The sequence below is a fragment of the Panulirus ornatus genome, chromosome 72 (assembly GCF_036320965.1).
Source record: "Panulirus ornatus isolate Po-2019 chromosome 72, ASM3632096v1, whole genome shotgun sequence".
Classification (NCBI taxonomy): Eukaryota; Metazoa; Arthropoda; class Malacostraca; order Decapoda; family Palinuridae; genus Panulirus; species Panulirus ornatus.
This window is the reverse complement of record NC_092295.1, coordinates 2,226,140-2,242,053: the sequence shown is the minus strand read 5'-3', so window position 1 is coordinate 2,242,053 and position 15,914 is coordinate 2,226,140. Positions and strand designations below refer to the sequence as shown.

Here is a 15,914-nt window from a genome sequence, read left to right as displayed (position 1 = left end):
CAGGAGGAGGCACAGAGAGGAGCGGGAGGAGAGGCAGCAGAGGAGGCAGGGAGCAGCAGGAGGAGAAAGAGCAGCGGGAGGAAGAGGCAGCAGGAGGAGGGGCAGGAGGAGGAGGAGGGCAGGAGGAGAGGGCAGGAGAGGAAGAGGCAGCAGGAGGAGGATGAGGCAGCAGGAGGAAGAGGCAGCGGGAGAGGCAGCAGGAGGAAGAGGCAGCGGGAGGATGAGGAGCAGCAGGAGGAAGAGAGGCAGCGGAGGAGGAGAGGAGGAAGAGGAGGAAGGAGAGCAAGCGAGGCAGGGAGAGAGGAGGAAGGCAGCAGAGGAGGAGGAGGCAGCAGGAGGAAGAGGCAGCGGGAGGATGAGGCAGCAGGAGGAAGAGGCAGCAGGAGGAAGGCAGGAGGAAGAGGCAGCAGGAGGAGGAGAGGCAGCAGGAGGAGGGAGGAGGCAGCGGGAGGAAGAGGCAACAGGAGGAGGAGGAGGCAGCGGGAGGAGGGAGGAGGAGGCAGAGGGAGGAGGCAGCGGGAGGAGGAGGGAGCGGGAGGAAGAGGCAGCGGGAGGAGGAGGAGGCAGCGGGAGGAGGAGGAGGCAGCAGGAGGAGGAGGCAGCAAGAGGAGGAGGAGGCAGCGGGAGGAGGAGGAGGAGGCAGCAGGAGGAAGAGGCAGTGGGAGAAGGATGCAGCGGGAGGAGGCGGAGGCAGTGGGAGGAGGAGGAGGAGGAGGAGGGAGGAGGCAGCGGGAGTAGGCGGAGGAGGAGGCAGCGGGAGGAAGAGGCAGTGGGAGGAGGAGGCAGTGGGAGGAAGAAGCAGTGGGAGGAGGAGGCAGTGGGAGGAGGAGGCAGCGGGAGGAAGAGGCAGTGGGAGGAAGAGGCAGTGGGAGAAGGAAGCAGCGGGAGGAGGCAGCAGGAGGGGAAGGAGGCAGCAGGAGGAGGAAGCAGCGGGAGGAGGAGGAGGGGAAGGGAGCGGTAGGAGGAGGATGCAACAGGAGAAGGAGGCAGTGGGATGAAGAGGCAGTGGGAGGAAGAGGCAGCGGGAGGAGGAGCAGGAGGCAGCGGGAGGAGGAAGAGGAGGCAGCGGGAGGAGGAGGAGGAGGTAGCAGAAGGAGGAGGAGGAGGAGGCGAGAGGAGGAAGAGGAGGCAGCGGGAGGAGGAGGAGGAGGTAGCGGGAGGAGGCGGCGGCAGCGGGAGGAGGACGAGGCAGCAGGAGGAGGAGGAGAAGGCAGCGGGAGGCGGAGGATGAGGAGGCAGCAGGAGGAGAAGGAGGCAGCAGGAGGAGGAGGAGAGAAGGCAGCGGGAGGCGGAGGATGAGGAGGCAGCAGGAGGAGGAGAAGGAGGCAGCAGGAGGAGAAGGAGAAGGAGGCAGCAGGGGGAGAAGGAGGAGGCAGCAGGAGGAGGAGGCAGCGGGAGGAGGAGAAGGAGGCAGCAGGAGGAAGAGGCAGCGGGAGGAGGAGGAGGAGGCAGCGGGAGGTGGAGGAGGAGAAAACAGCGGGAGGAGGCAGTAGGAGGAAGAGGCAGCGGGAGGAGGAGGCAGTGGGAGGAGGAGGAGGAGGAGGAGAAGGCAGCAGGAGGAGGAGGAGGAGGCAGCGGGAGGAGGAGGAGGAGCAGGCTGCGGGAGGAGGAGGCAGCGGGAGGAGGAGGCAGTGGGAGGAGGCAGCGGGAGGAGGAGGAGGAGGAGGAGGCAGAGGGAGGAGGAGGAGGAGGCAGCGGGAGGAGGAGGAGGAGGCAGAGGGAGGAGGAGGAGGAGGCAGCGGGAGGAGGAGGAGGAGGAGGAGGCAGAGGGAGGAGGAGGAGGAGGCAGCGGGAGGAGGAGGAGGCAGCAGGAGGAGGAGGAGGAGGCAGCGGGAGGAGGAGGAGGCAGCGGGAGGAGGAGGAGGCAGTGGGAGGAGGAGGCAGTGGAAGGAAGAGGAGGAGGCAGCGGGAGGAGGAGGAGGAGGCAGCGGGAGGAGGAGGAGGAGGCAGCGGGAAGAGGAGCAGGAGGCAGCGGGAAGATGAGGAGGAGGCAGCGGGAGGAGGAGGAGGAGGAGGAGGAGGAGGCAGTGGGAGAAGAGATGGCAGCAGGAGGAGGAGGCAAGGGGAGAAGGAGGAGGAGGAGGCACCGGGAGGAGAGGGAGGGGGAGTAGGAGAAGGGAGGAAGGAGGCGGGAGGACACAAGACATTTACAGCAGGGATGAAATAAAATAAATCATTAACAAACTGTTTATTAAAAAAGGTTTACTGTCATGTTACAGTTTTTATGACTTGTAATTTCTGTAAATATTTAAGTAATATTACAGGAAGTATGGATTTGTATCTACTATAACTTCTTAAAAAAGTCGAATTCTTTATTAAAGAAAAAATATATATATATAATACAAGATACTATTACACATGGGATAAATTACATGAAATTGCAAAATAAAAATTTTACTAGGGCACAACGTGAAAATATAATATGTGATTTTCCGTTTGGTAAATGGACTATAATAACACTTACGATTCATATATTCATCTGACAATGGAAAAAGATCAACATCTGATCCGTAGTAGTCTATGATTTAAAGAATATTCAAACTTCATGACTTTTATATACTTACAGGTGAAATACATAAACAGAACCAGAAAAGACAAGAACTTTGACCAGACTTCCATCATGGAAATCAGCAGGTTTTCATTTATTCAGAGGCGGCATCAGGAATGTACTTTCATTGATTTCAATATTGCCTACCATTGCCTCTCACCCACAGCCCGCATATAAAACAGCATATCCTTGTCTTGTACAAAAAATTATATAAACTCTTTTTACTGGTTATGCAGGGAGGTGTAATGGACAGACAATGAGGAGGAATATGAGTGTGTGCAGATGGATCACTCAGTGGCACTAATAAGTGCCACCTGTACCAGTCGTGTGTACCAGCAACTCGGTGACACCACTAAGTTGCGCAACTCAGTGGTCTGTGTGAATGGGTTTGCTGCAGAGAAACGCCATTGCAAAAATACAGATACATACCTGCTTTATTTTACTTTACAGAACCTATTTCTTTGAAGTTTGGTACGAAAATCTATTATCACTGAAGCAGAACAACAACCAGCGATTTGGGACTCGAGGTGCAATGAGCACAGCAATAAATTATCATGGGAGGAGCTGTATGACACTTTTGTACCAAACTTAAAAAAAAAAAGGCATTCTGCAAAAAGAAATAAAGTAGGTATGTTTCTGCATTGTTTCTTTTAATATATTATCTGCTATTCTTTATAGACAATGCATCTATTGTAAAATTTGGAATAAAAATAAAATATAAAAGGAAAATCTATCATCCTACTCATGATTAAAACGCAAAATCAAAACTTTTTACTCTATTTCTAATAAAAATCAACGAACATTACTTCAATCACAACAGTGTTAAAAACAAAACTAATATTAGGCTTGTGAAAAATACGTCAATTACTGATCATCGTAATGCTAAAAGATTAATACAGCTTCACCTTCATCCACTCGTACAACATTCAGTGTTTCTAACTCTACACCATGCCTTTCTTTTTCAAAGTTGTGTAATGTGCAACACGCCTTTATGATAGTTTCAGGATTCCATACATTTACGTCCAATGGTCGGTGGAATATACACCACTTATTTGGAACAATGCCAAAAATTGCTCTTGACAGACGATAATAAAAAATTTCCTTTTTCTGAGAAAGATTTTTGCCCCTGTACGGTCTTACCATACGAGATGAAAGACCAAACGCTTCGTCACCAATGAAGATGAATGGGAGCAGGTCTCCATCTACTGATACTTGTCTGTCATCTGAGGTGTTAAAAGTATTTTCTGGCATTTTCTTAAAGAGCACACTATCAACACCAATATCAACAAAAGTAAACCTGTTATTAGAATCACACACAGCCAGTAACACCTTGGAAAAATACTTCTCAGAGTTAAAGTATGTAGAACCACTGCCACATGCATTGTGAGAGTGCATGTGGTCTTTATAATTATCTTTAACACCCAAAGATGGTGTTAAAGATTATTGGGTTGGTGGATGCAACTTACGTTGACAGCCTTAGTGAACCTGGCAGTTGATTAAGCCCAAACAACCATCTGCCACTTCCTTTAATGAGCTTCACATCTTTCCCACCTATTGCTCCTATGCAACTGGGAAAACTGGCCCGGGACTCAATGCCATCAGCAATCTTGAGCCACTCTTTTTGTATTAATTCTGGAAAACAGAGGTCATGTAGATGCTGCTAAATTTTTTCACAGACATCAATGACAATCTCGTGAACAGTGCAAGTCCACATTGGAAAACATAATGTGAATGAACACCAATTGGAAAACAATAATGTAGGTCTGTGAATGAACACCCACCAGCAAATTATCTGGAACAAAAAAAAAAAAATTAAGAACCAATGAAATCCATCCATGCTTACATTAGGATCACATTGCTCTACCGTCAATATATATGTTATGAAAAGTTTAAAAATGCGCTACTCAAATGCCCTTATCATTCTTGCGCAATTCTTCGTCTTTCTGTTTCTTTTTGGCTGTAATGGAGGTGGAAGAGTTTGTGCGACTCCTTCGGAGAAAAGTTGGCATGAGTCAAGAAAGGTAAGTCCAGCTCTCCAGCAAAAATTTGGAGAAAAGAGTAAATTCACTTTAGACAGCTTTCTTTCTTGCTGTCGATTTACAAGACCAGGCCACAAGAGGAGGGAGGTTCGGTAGGGGAGAGAAATCCAGAGGACAAAAACCAGTTGCCTCTCCTCCCCTTCTAATCATCAACATAGGCAGAGGAAAACACCAGCTTCACCAAATGTTGCCAAAAAAACCAAGAGAAAAAGAGCTGATGATCCTGACAAGCTTTTCTTGCTTAAGTCTTCTACCTCACTATAAAAGTGTCCAAGAATATGCCGAGCTTGAGGTTCAGGGGGAATTTGTAAATACACTTAAAAGGTACAAGCAACATACAGCACTTGCCAGTCGGCAATTTCCTCCGACTCCAACTCGCTTCTTCCCTGGTCTAACCTCATCTGTGAGTCTAGCTACACAGTCTCTTCCTCTCCTGTACAGTACGAGTCCAACTTCTCCCGAACCTTGGCAAACTCTCATTCCAATCTTTCATCATTCTTCCCCAAATCCCCAACATTCAGCTTCTGCGGGATCACCGGTCTTATCACAACTACAACCAATGCTAACTGAGAGTCCATCTCCTGATTCAACTGCAGCTAGACAAGCAATATCCCCACTGTGTGACAGCCAAAGCATTTCTAATGAGTATTTCCCCTAATAAATTTCACAGAAGGACTTTACCTTATCAGATTTATAGTATTATGAGTAAAATTATCTCTGAATAAAATTTTATGAAATGAATAATTTTAGTTCTCAAAATGAAAACGTCACTGCATCTAACAACGCATAAATTAGTGAGCAGCAGAAACAAAATTAAATGAATAATGGTCTGTGGTTACCTCTCTCTCTCTCAAATACAAAACCAGTGCTATCTTCTTTTAACAAAACAACATTCTGATACCAAGTCGCCTTGTTGTGATTGTGACTCTCTCCTCCACAGAGATACTACTCCTTGAGTTTGAAAGTGTCTGCAACATTCTAAAACAGTTAAAAGACTTGGCATGTCCACTTTTAGCTCGTTCGTTATCGTACAAAACTGTCCGACTGCCGACCGTTCGGATATCTTTGGATTCGTCCGTGGTGACTGTCGTTGTCTTAGACATCTTTGTAGAAGAAGAGCTAGGAGAACGGTTTCCTTGTCAGAATATATGATCAAACTGAAAGAAAATTTTGGCAGTGATGCTTCTCTGCAGCAAACCCCTTCCCACGGACCACTGAGTGGTGCCACTGAGTTGCTGGTACACACGACTCATGGATGCTAATTAGAGGTCCATCTGCGAGGGCCCTAATATCATTTATTCTATATAATGCTCTGTTTAAATTAAATTATGCTATTACATGATCCTAAAATAACTAAGTTAAATATGACGTGTTTTTTAAGATACACGAGCAGAAACATTATTCAGCTACTATGTAAACCATTTAAGATGTTATCGTCAACATATTTTCTTCACTGTCCCTTTGTTTCGTTATACTGGCAAGAAGTCTTGCCCTGAAAATAGCCACACACAAAATTTGCATTTACATGACTGTGAATGATGCATTCACACAATCAGTCTTATGTTCTTTCATGTGTATGTATACATATTAGATAGTAACACATGGAAGAAGACACAATGTTATCTATTCCTTAAAATTATGTTTTGGGTTTATGAATAATACTTTATATATACATTGTTACATTGGTTAGCACCTGTACAGCAGATAATTGAAAAAATATGACCATAACAAAGTGAAAAATAAATGGCAAGTTTGTTTGAATGTTGGCCACTTAATACATGGCCCAGCACTTGTAACATCTACCCTGTTGCAAAGCAGCTCATGCATGACTTCATGTAATTGGTCCAGCAAGTATGGAACACAAGAGGTATATTTTAAAATATCACTAGCTTTCTTTACAATGTTACTTTCAAAAGCAGGGCAATATGTCACACCATACATTCAATTGACCCAAGATGAATGATCAAATTAATGCATGTAGTACTTATCAAAAACACTAATCACATTTTTTCTGCAGTTTCCTTACAAACTTTTAGTAACGTATCACAGCACTGTGCCACTTGCACAATTACAGTACAACCATACCTAAATTGCTTAGTGTCAATGTTATTCTTTTGTGTTACTGGGTCTCTTCCTGAAATTGTAGGTTTTAACAAAATGATTGTGAGTGTTATGTGCACTCCTGGATATTCTACTTTCCCTAGTTGGGGATATTTCTTTCTTCTGAGATAAATTTTGTGAAGTACTCTTGGAGTTACTGCTACTGAGGAAATTATTGGTGGCCTCACTAGGGGCCTTCTGGGAACCACTGGATATGCTGATTGTAACCTGGGCATCCGACCCTCCTACTTCCACACTCACTCTGTTGGGTCCGAAGGTAAGCAACCTCTAAAATGATCCATGATTATGGCAAATGAAATATTAAATTTACTAGAAAGTTAAGGAACATCAAATATTAGACTTATAAGAATTTAAGAGCCATTCAAACTAAACTTGTGAAGCAATAAGTAATTCCAATTACTGTATATATTGCACATATAATCAACTATCTATTCAATATAACTTTTAGTCTCAGTATCAGCCATCTGGTCATGATTAAACTTTATACACAAATAAAATCACGACTAATAAATAATTAAAAGCTATGGGCAAGTCTTAAAACTTTGAAATTTAAAAACCATCAAACTGGTGCGTGAAAACTTTACTTGTCTGTTTTCTATATTAAACAGAGTACACAGATCAAAAGTATTCTTTACAATACCCTCAACTCAACTATCCCAAAACCTTTAATTTTGGAGGCTACATTACAAGATACAGTGAAGTGCTTTGAAACATGTTACAATATAACTGAATCTTGAGGAATTTTGAGTTGATGATCATATTATTTATAACCCTTACTACTGTACAGCTGTTAACCATAACCCCTTTAAGGAACAAACTCTCACAGAATACATTTGTACTTATAACATTTCCTCAGTTTCCAACAGTTATCACTTACCATTAAGTCCTTTGAGACAACCAAAAGACTAAGAAATAATAATAAAAAAAAAATCTACACAACTAAGAATACACAATAAAACTTTGGTGAAGAGAAGTTGTGCAAATAATCGTAAGATAATCTGCAACCCAAAATATGTAATATGTCCCATACCACAAGAAATACTTGTGTTGAACGAAACAATTTTTTTTATAACAAATGCTGATACGGAAGTGCCTGACCCCAGGTGCTTTATATACATATACCCAAACAAGGATATGTTTTATAATAATAATTCCCAATTCAATATTCAGTGAATACATGCTTGGCTAAGAGTCTACATATATCTGTCTTGAGGTCTAAATGGCAGACTGCCAGACACAGTAGTTGGAGGCATCATTCCTAAAGGATTAAAGAGATTCTGCAGTGCTGGTGGAAGGGAGTAAGGATTTGGGTTGAGTCCTGCAGCAGCTACAGCAGCAGCAGCAGCGACAGCAGCAGCCGAAGAAGCGGGCTGCATGTTATATGTTGGTGAGGTGGCTAATGGGTCCTGTGGGGTGGGAGGTAAGAAAGTGGAGGAATTGGTATTCGAGGAGGATATAGTTCCTGTGGAACTTGAGGAAGAAGATAGAGCAGTGATTGTAGTATGTGGCACTGGACTGCTGCTGCTACTGCTGCTGCTTGTGGCTGTAACTGGAGGAGTGCTTCTAGACGTGACATTGATGACTTGTCGTAATTCAGTAGGGCCAGAGGTAAAGGTAGAGGAAGAGGGTGAGGAGGAGGTTGACACAACAGGAGTAACTGAGATTCCTGTGGGAAGTGGAGATGGTCCCTGGTTTGGTCTACGAGGAGGAGGAGATGGGGATGATGCAGGGCTGTCCAAGCAAATCACTTGGGGACTCACTGACCCAGAAGACGGAGGGGAAAAAGCTGCACCTCCACTGCCTCCTGCTGGTGTCAACAGTCCACTGGTACCGTTAGATGAGGCTGCACATGGGAAAAGAATATTTTTTCTAAAGTCGATACATTCAATAAACGACTTTTTTTAATCACAGAACAAATACAGTTATATAATTACTTTAAAACAATGTACGTACAACATTATGAAGAAGGACTCAGGAAACCTGATTTTATATATAAAACAAAACCTCTTATTCCAAATTTCATGCAACAACATACTAAGTGTAAATACAAACTGCATTGTTATATCTGAGTTAAAACTTCTAGTACATCTGGCAAACAATTAAGAGAGAATAACAATCTGAACAACAGACTGAAATCATGCCTGTGTGGTTATTATTCATGCCGAAACTAAAAGAAATTGAAGAATATAAGGGTGGTTAACTCTGAAATCAGATAACAACCAGGATAAAAAGCTTTGACATGCAGCAATGCCAGTCTGCAGCTGCCTAAAGTTTCATTATTGTAATGCAGCAAGCTTTATGATTCTCATTATCACAAAAATAATTTTTGAGGAAAAAGTAACAGAGGAAATGTGTATTCTAGTAAATAAATAGCTAAATGGACTTGCCTATCTTTTACCCTATTTCCCACCATGGGCAGGATATAGTTCTTATTTTTCTTTTAACCACGATAACTACAACTTCAGATTTCTTTCTTATTCTATTCACAGAATCTTTTTTCTAGTCTCTGGCATTTTGTTCAGACTGCTTACATGAAACTTACCATTCTGATAAGTATAAAATCATTTAACAAAACTTACTAAATCCTATCTGCCCCTTTTCCGTCAGTTTTTGCTGACTTCTCCCCAGTACATTCAAATAGTAAATCTTTGTAGTGAATCTTCACTATTAACATATCTGATATCTAATTCCAATAATCTACATATACAGCTTGCAATATATTCATATTCCACTTCAAAGTTTCAATTAAGTCCATAAAATTTGCTAAAGAAATCTTATCGTTCTATAACCTTTAGAGTTCCTGCAATCCTTCTTATTACTTATCCTCCCAGCAAGATGTTATTTTTGTTGGTGCACAAGTTGCTAAAAACATTAAGCCACATTTTGTCACTATCACACTATTCAATCCCAAAAGTTTTCATGCATCTAGTATACACATTCATGTCTCCCCTTCACACAGTTCATGTACAATTCAACTGGAAGAGCAGGATTTCAATCCCAAATGTTAGATAAGCTCTTTAAAATCTACTTAAGATTTTAAGATGGATAAGGATTTGTTTAATCATCAACTGTTTAAAATGAAACAAATTCAATATTAGTTTCTTTAAGAATCTAAAAACCGGCGTGGTAACTATTTGTGATCGACATTATTTTCCATCCATAACTGTAATGTCATAATAAGTTTCTCAAAGTGTTCAACAATTTCTGGGTGTGCTAACAAACTTTGAATATATATATATATATATATATATATATATATATATATATATATATATATATACACTGATTGAATGTAATCTATTTTTTCTATTATAAACATCTGAAATACAGTAACAGTATTTATCTCCATACTTTAAACAGTGGTGTAATGATTTTCCTTCATCACATAATACAAGTAATTTCCATGCATATGCTTTCTCCATCATCTCATCCTAGCTAATTATAACTATGCTGCTCTTTTTGACAGCTGAAAGACTGATGAGTATGATGTAATTTACATATCAAGTACCAACAAATTTGGAAATAATTCTAAACATCCAATACTCCTTATTCTACTTGTTGTTGGCAACTGTCATTAAATGAGTTTTGTTTTACAGTCAAAATGAATTTTGCTGTTGTAAGTACCAATTGAGGCAACTATGTAATAATGTACAGTAGTTACATCCCATTTTCAAAGTATAAGCCTTTTACATCATAGATCTGACCCCTTTATATACACAACAAATACTAAAGTAATCATAATCTCTGCCGTCTACGATCGCAAAACAATCTACATGGGAAAGACTGGACACATTACAATGCTCCCTACACCAGAAAAATACATTCACCTCAGTAGCATAGACTGTAATCCACCAAGTGGTACATATACCTCGCACAGTACACTAGAGTATGGAGGTCCCTAAACCAAGAGGAATATGTACACCACACTCCACACCAATGTACAAGGTACTTACAAGAGAGGGATTTCCTAAAGACGAGTCGTTTCCCTGGGTCAACTTCCCCTACGCACCAAGAATCGTTTGACTTAGTGCCCTCTGCAAGCGCAAAAGTTTTTGGTAATTTTACTAGCTCCACCATACTCTGCATGATCTGCTACAGCAGACATATAAAAGAATGAACCATACCAGTAACTTGCCTTAAGTACAATCAGTTCCTCCTTTTATACTTAGTAAAAGAATACAATAAAATGAAAATCAATCAGTTTCATCAAGTAGAAATATCTGTACTTAATACAATATTTATTTGAGAGATGTTGCAACTGAAGTCTAGCTAGCTCAGAGCACGGATATTTTCCTCATACAATTCCGTAACCATAAAAATCCTGAACACTTTCCAAGAGAAAAATGCTACCTCCAAACTCTGATTTTAAGAGAAAAGAAATGCCCCTAGCTCTTCCAGTTTTCAAATTATCCACTATGGGTTGTTTAAAAATTTCATTTTACTATATACAGTACCAACTTACATGGAACTCATTTTAAGGCAGGTCATATAAACAAAGTTGATTATCAATACACTACTACTCTTGCCTTCAAATCTAATTAAAAAGGATGCTTATACCCCATTTAACACCAAGCAAATTAGGTTTCATATCAATTATCGTGTGCTGTGAGCTCCACTTGTGCACTTAAAATTACATGTATCTTGTTACCTATAAGACTGAGCATGTTCAAAAAAAAAAAAAAAAAATAACCAGCATATAAGAATTAGACTCGGAATGTAAGAATGTGAGATAAATCTATGAATACTAAATAATCAGAAACAAGTGTAAAACTGTATAAACACCACTGACAACAAACATTCATATAGCACAATAATGCACAGAAGCTTGATAGAGAATATAGCTAAGGCTGATAGGATATTCAAAGCATCGAGAATAAAAGTAAATAAAAAGGAAAGAATGTTGAATAATGATGTGGAATCTCACCCACAGCTTGAACCAGTATTGACTACTTTTATTGAATTCAATTAAGCCAACTATTAACCTCTATTAACCTGAGATATTTTCTTACCAAACTGCCTTAATGAGGGACAATTGAACAATGTCCTCATTCGCACACACACATTCTTGCTGACTCGTATAATAAAAGAAAAACTACTCCATGACTGCTAATCTCATTGTCACCAAATCTCCCCTCCCCCCTATATATAACACATCAATCCATTTCATTTTAACCAATACATGCCTCTCTCCCTTCTTAATGTACAGGCCTTGATATCCCAAAGCCTTCACTCTATCCTTCCATCTCCTTCATAACTGTCCCCTACTCCTACCTTCTTCAACTTTCTACGTAAAGATCATCTTACATTCTCTCCAGATATCTAAACCATTTCAGCACATCCTGGCTGGCCCTCTCAGATTTCAATTAATACCATACCTGCCTCTTGTATTTATTCCTTATATGATCAACCTACCCCAAATCACATGCCATCCTTCCAATACAAATGTTCTCTTCTTCTTTGGTGTTCAAAGACAAATGTATTCAACCTGGTCAGGACTACAAGACCATCTTTGCCTTTTCCATCAATGATCCTCTCCACAGTGCACCTCAGGCCTTAACAATCCTACAGTCCATATGGACCCCCATGATTCCATGCACTGCCACATCCACTTTGATACCTATTGCAATCCACTTCTTTCAGGTGCTCCTAGTTAAACTTACAATCAAACTATCCTGTGTCACCCTCATGTTACACCTCATTACCTTAATTTTGTTTGCATTTATCCTCAACTTTCTTGTATCAAACACACAATCGTTCGTTCCCAAGCTCTGCCACCAGCTTTAAGAGTTTCTTACTATAGTCTGCCACCAGTCATATCATATATAAAAAGCCAATGATTTAATCCCCCCATGGGGATACCATGGACTCTTGCAATTACCTCCCTTACAAACTCTACAACTCACTTCCAATTCCAAAGTTCCATTTGCTTCAATATCCACTCCCATTTATCAAACACAATTCACTTCCTCCAAATTTTCTCCACTCAAACTCATCCCAACTAACCTGTCCCTCTACCTTGCTAAACCTAACAAACTTGCTTTTATTCACATTTACTCTCAACTATCTCCTTTCACACACTGTCCTAAGCTCAGTCACTAACTCCTGTCACCAGTGCTGTGTTATCAGAAAACAACAATTGGTTCATTTCTCAGGCCTGCATCATCCCTTACAGACTGCACACTTACCCCTCTGTCGAAGACTCTTGCATTCACTTCATCCAGTAACAAATTAAACAGCCATGGTGACATCATACACCCCTGCTGCAGACAAACCCTCATTTAGAACCACTTACTCTCCTCTCTTCCTGCTCCTTGATAAAAGAAAATCTGTTTCTAGCAACTTTCCTCACACAACATATATTCTTAAAACCTTTTACAAGGCATTTCTATCACGGGCTATACATACGGCTGTTCACAGAGAGTGGATGTGTTCAAAATTAAATGTTTCAGGACAATATGTATTAAGAGATGGTTTCAGAAAGCAATGAAAGGGTAAGAGAGAGGTGTAGTAATAAAATGAGTGTGGTTGAGAAAGCTGAAGAGGGTGTGCTGATATGGTTTGGTCATATGGAGAGAATGAGTGAGGAAAGATTGAGAAAGAGGATATACATGTTAAATGGGGTGAGCTGGGGGAAGATGAGCAGAATGGGCATACCAAATTGGAGAAATTATGATGGAATGAAAGACATTTTGAGCGATTGGGTCCTGAATAAGCAGGAGGGTGAAATGTGTGTATGGGAGAATGAATTGGAATGATGATGTATACAGGGGTTGAGTACTGTCAATTGTCTTAAAAAGGGCATGTGAAGAATCTAGAGTAAACCATGGAAAGGTCTGTGGGGCTTGGTTGTGGATACGGGGCTTTTTTTGACATGTCAAAACCATTTCAGCACATCCTCTTCAGCTCTCTCAACCATACTCGTTTAATACCACGCCTCTCTCTTACCCTTCATTTCTCATTCGATCAAACTACCTCACACCACATTGTCCTCAAACATTTCATTCCTAACATGTCTACCCTCCTTTCCATAGCCTTACCTAAAGCCCATGCCTCGCATCCATATAATATTGTTGGGACTACGATTCCATCAAGCATGTAAACATTTTACCTCCTACATAGAGCTCTCTTTTTCAAAACATTATTAAGCACTTCTAGAACCTTTGCCCCCTCATCCACCCTATGATACTTCTGCATACACAGTTCCATTCATTGCAATGTTCACTTCCAGGTATCTAAAACACATCACTTCCTCCAAATTTTCTCTATTCAAACCCCATTTAACTTGTCCCTCAACCTTGCTAAACCCAATAACCTTGCTTTTATTCACATTCACTCTAAACTTCCTCCTTTCACACACTCTTCCAAACTCAATCACCATCTTCTACAGTTTTTTACTTAAATCTGCCATCAGTGCTGTATCATCAGCAAATATCAACACTCTCTCTTCCCAAGCCCTTCACAGATTGAGTACTCACACCTCTCCCCAAGCTTTGGAACTCGCTTCCTTCTCATGTCTTTCCCAATAATTAAGACCTGGCACATATCAAAAGACAATTTTTTTTGTCAAAAATTCTTAAATACTTTCCCATCTTTTCTTTTTGGTTTCATAATTCTCTATATTTCAATTAGGGATTGGCCTTGATGTGGACTTTTGTCCATGACTGGAAAAGAAGAAGAAGAAGAAGAAAAAAAAAAAAAAACTCATCCATAAACATACTGAACAACCATGGTGACATCACAGACCCATGCCAAAGGCCAACCTTCAATTGGAACCACTCACCTTCCTCTTCCTTCTCATACACATGCCTTACATCATTGATAAAAACTCTGCTTCTAGCAGCCTTCCTCACACACCATACATTCTTTCAAACTTCCACATGGCATCTATATCAATCCTAACATAAGATTTATCAAAGTCCTTAACTGTTACATACAAATCTATCTGTTTCTCTAAGTATTTCTCGCATACATTTTTCAAAGCAAACACATGATCCACACAATCCTCTACCTCTTCTGAAACCACACTGCTCCTCCCCAATATGATGCTCTGTTTGTGCCTTCAACCTTCATCGTGTATACTCAACAAACTGATACCACTGTCATTTGAACACCTACTTTCATACGTGCAATCTGCCAATCCTCAGGCATTCACCAGGATCCAAACATAAATTAAAAATCTGTGCCAACAAATCAGAAACAGTCACCCCCTTTCTTAATAAATTCAACTGCAATACCATCCACTCGAGCCACATTTTTATACGTAGTAGTTGGTAGGCAGCCACCAACGAGGTAGGTATATTATTGGTGATACCCATCTGGGCATCAGGAGGATTAGTGACAGGTATGTTACAAGCCAGCACTTCAAGATGCACTCCTCTGACATAAATAGCCATCTTTTCTCTCTGCCTCAACCATATGTGGGCAGCAGGCATTCTGTCCATATACATAGAAAATTAAGACAAAATTTTACTCACACAATTCATTCTTTGGAACTCTAGATTTTTCTACAGTGAGTGCTATACCTTAGTCCTGCCTTTTGGCAAAAAGGTAGGAGCAATAGATAAAAGTTGTAGGTGAGTACATTGTGCAGGAGCATTATGTAGAAACATTTGGCAGGGGCATTAGGTACAAGTAGTAGGTTGGAACATTAGGTATACACATTAGGTAGTAGTAGTCGGTAAGAACATTAGGTAGGAGCTTCTTGAATCACTGCACTTGAGTTGGCCTTTGCCAGTACCCTGTAAAGGTTAAGGTCCTAAAGGCTACGAAGTGGTTTGGTCACATGGAGAGAATGAGTGAGGAGAGATTGACCAAGAGGATATATGTGTCAGAGGTGGAGGGAACGAGGAGAAGTGGGAGACCAAACTGGAGGTGGAAAGATGGGGTGAAAAAGATTTTGAGTGATCGGGGCCTGAACATGCAGGAGGGTGAAAGGCATGTAAGGAATAGAGTGAATTGGAACGATGTGGTACACCGGGGTCGATGTGCTGTCAATGGATTGAACCAGGGCATGTGAAGCGTTTGGGGTAAACCATGGAAAGTTCTGTGGGGCCTGGATGTGGAAAGGGAGCTGTGGTTTCAGTGCATTATTACATGACAGCTAGAGACTGAATGTGAACAAATGGGGCCTTTGTTGTCTTTTCCTTGCACTACCCCGCACACATGAGGGGGGAGGGTGTTGTTATTCCATGTCTGGCGGGTTGGCG

At 41.4% G+C, this 15,914-nt stretch overlaps 3 protein-coding genes across 11 annotated transcripts in view; 1 reads left to right on the top strand and 2 right to left on the bottom strand.

Annotated features, from left to right (window-relative positions):
- Positions 1 to 2,725, top strand: part of LOC139748087 (uncharacterized) — a 5,661-nt gene extending 2,936 nt beyond the window's left edge. The window contains exon 5 of the mRNA XM_071660699.1: positions 2,567 to 2,725. Within this exon, the coding sequence (XP_071516800.1) occupies positions 2,567 to 2,725 (159 nt within the window). The remainder of the gene's footprint in view (positions 1 to 2,566) is intronic.
- LOC139748098 (E3 SUMO-protein ligase PIAS4-like) overlaps positions 2,176 to 15,914 on the bottom strand; it is a 91,258-nt gene continuing 77,519 nt past the window's right edge. For 6 of the 9 annotated variants that reach the window (XM_071660723.1, XM_071660722.1, XM_071660717.1 and 3 more), the window contains exons 11-12: positions 10,662 to 10,742; positions 2,176 to 8,551 (exon numbers count right to left, since the gene is read on the bottom strand). In XM_071660723.1, the coding sequence (XP_071516824.1) occupies positions 7,902 to 8,551; positions 10,662 to 10,742 (731 nt within the window). In that variant the 3' untranslated portion in view covers positions 2,176 to 7,901. The remainder of the gene's footprint in view (positions 8,552 to 10,661; positions 10,743 to 15,914) is intronic. The other 3 variants (XM_071660725.1, XM_071660726.1, XM_071660724.1) reach the window with 3 other exon arrangements.
- Positions 3,431 to 3,943, bottom strand: LOC139748086 (uncharacterized). The gene has a single exon (XM_071660698.1). It carries the CDS (start codon positions 3,941 to 3,943, stop codon positions 3,431 to 3,433), a length of 513 nt encoding a protein of 170 aa, XP_071516799.1.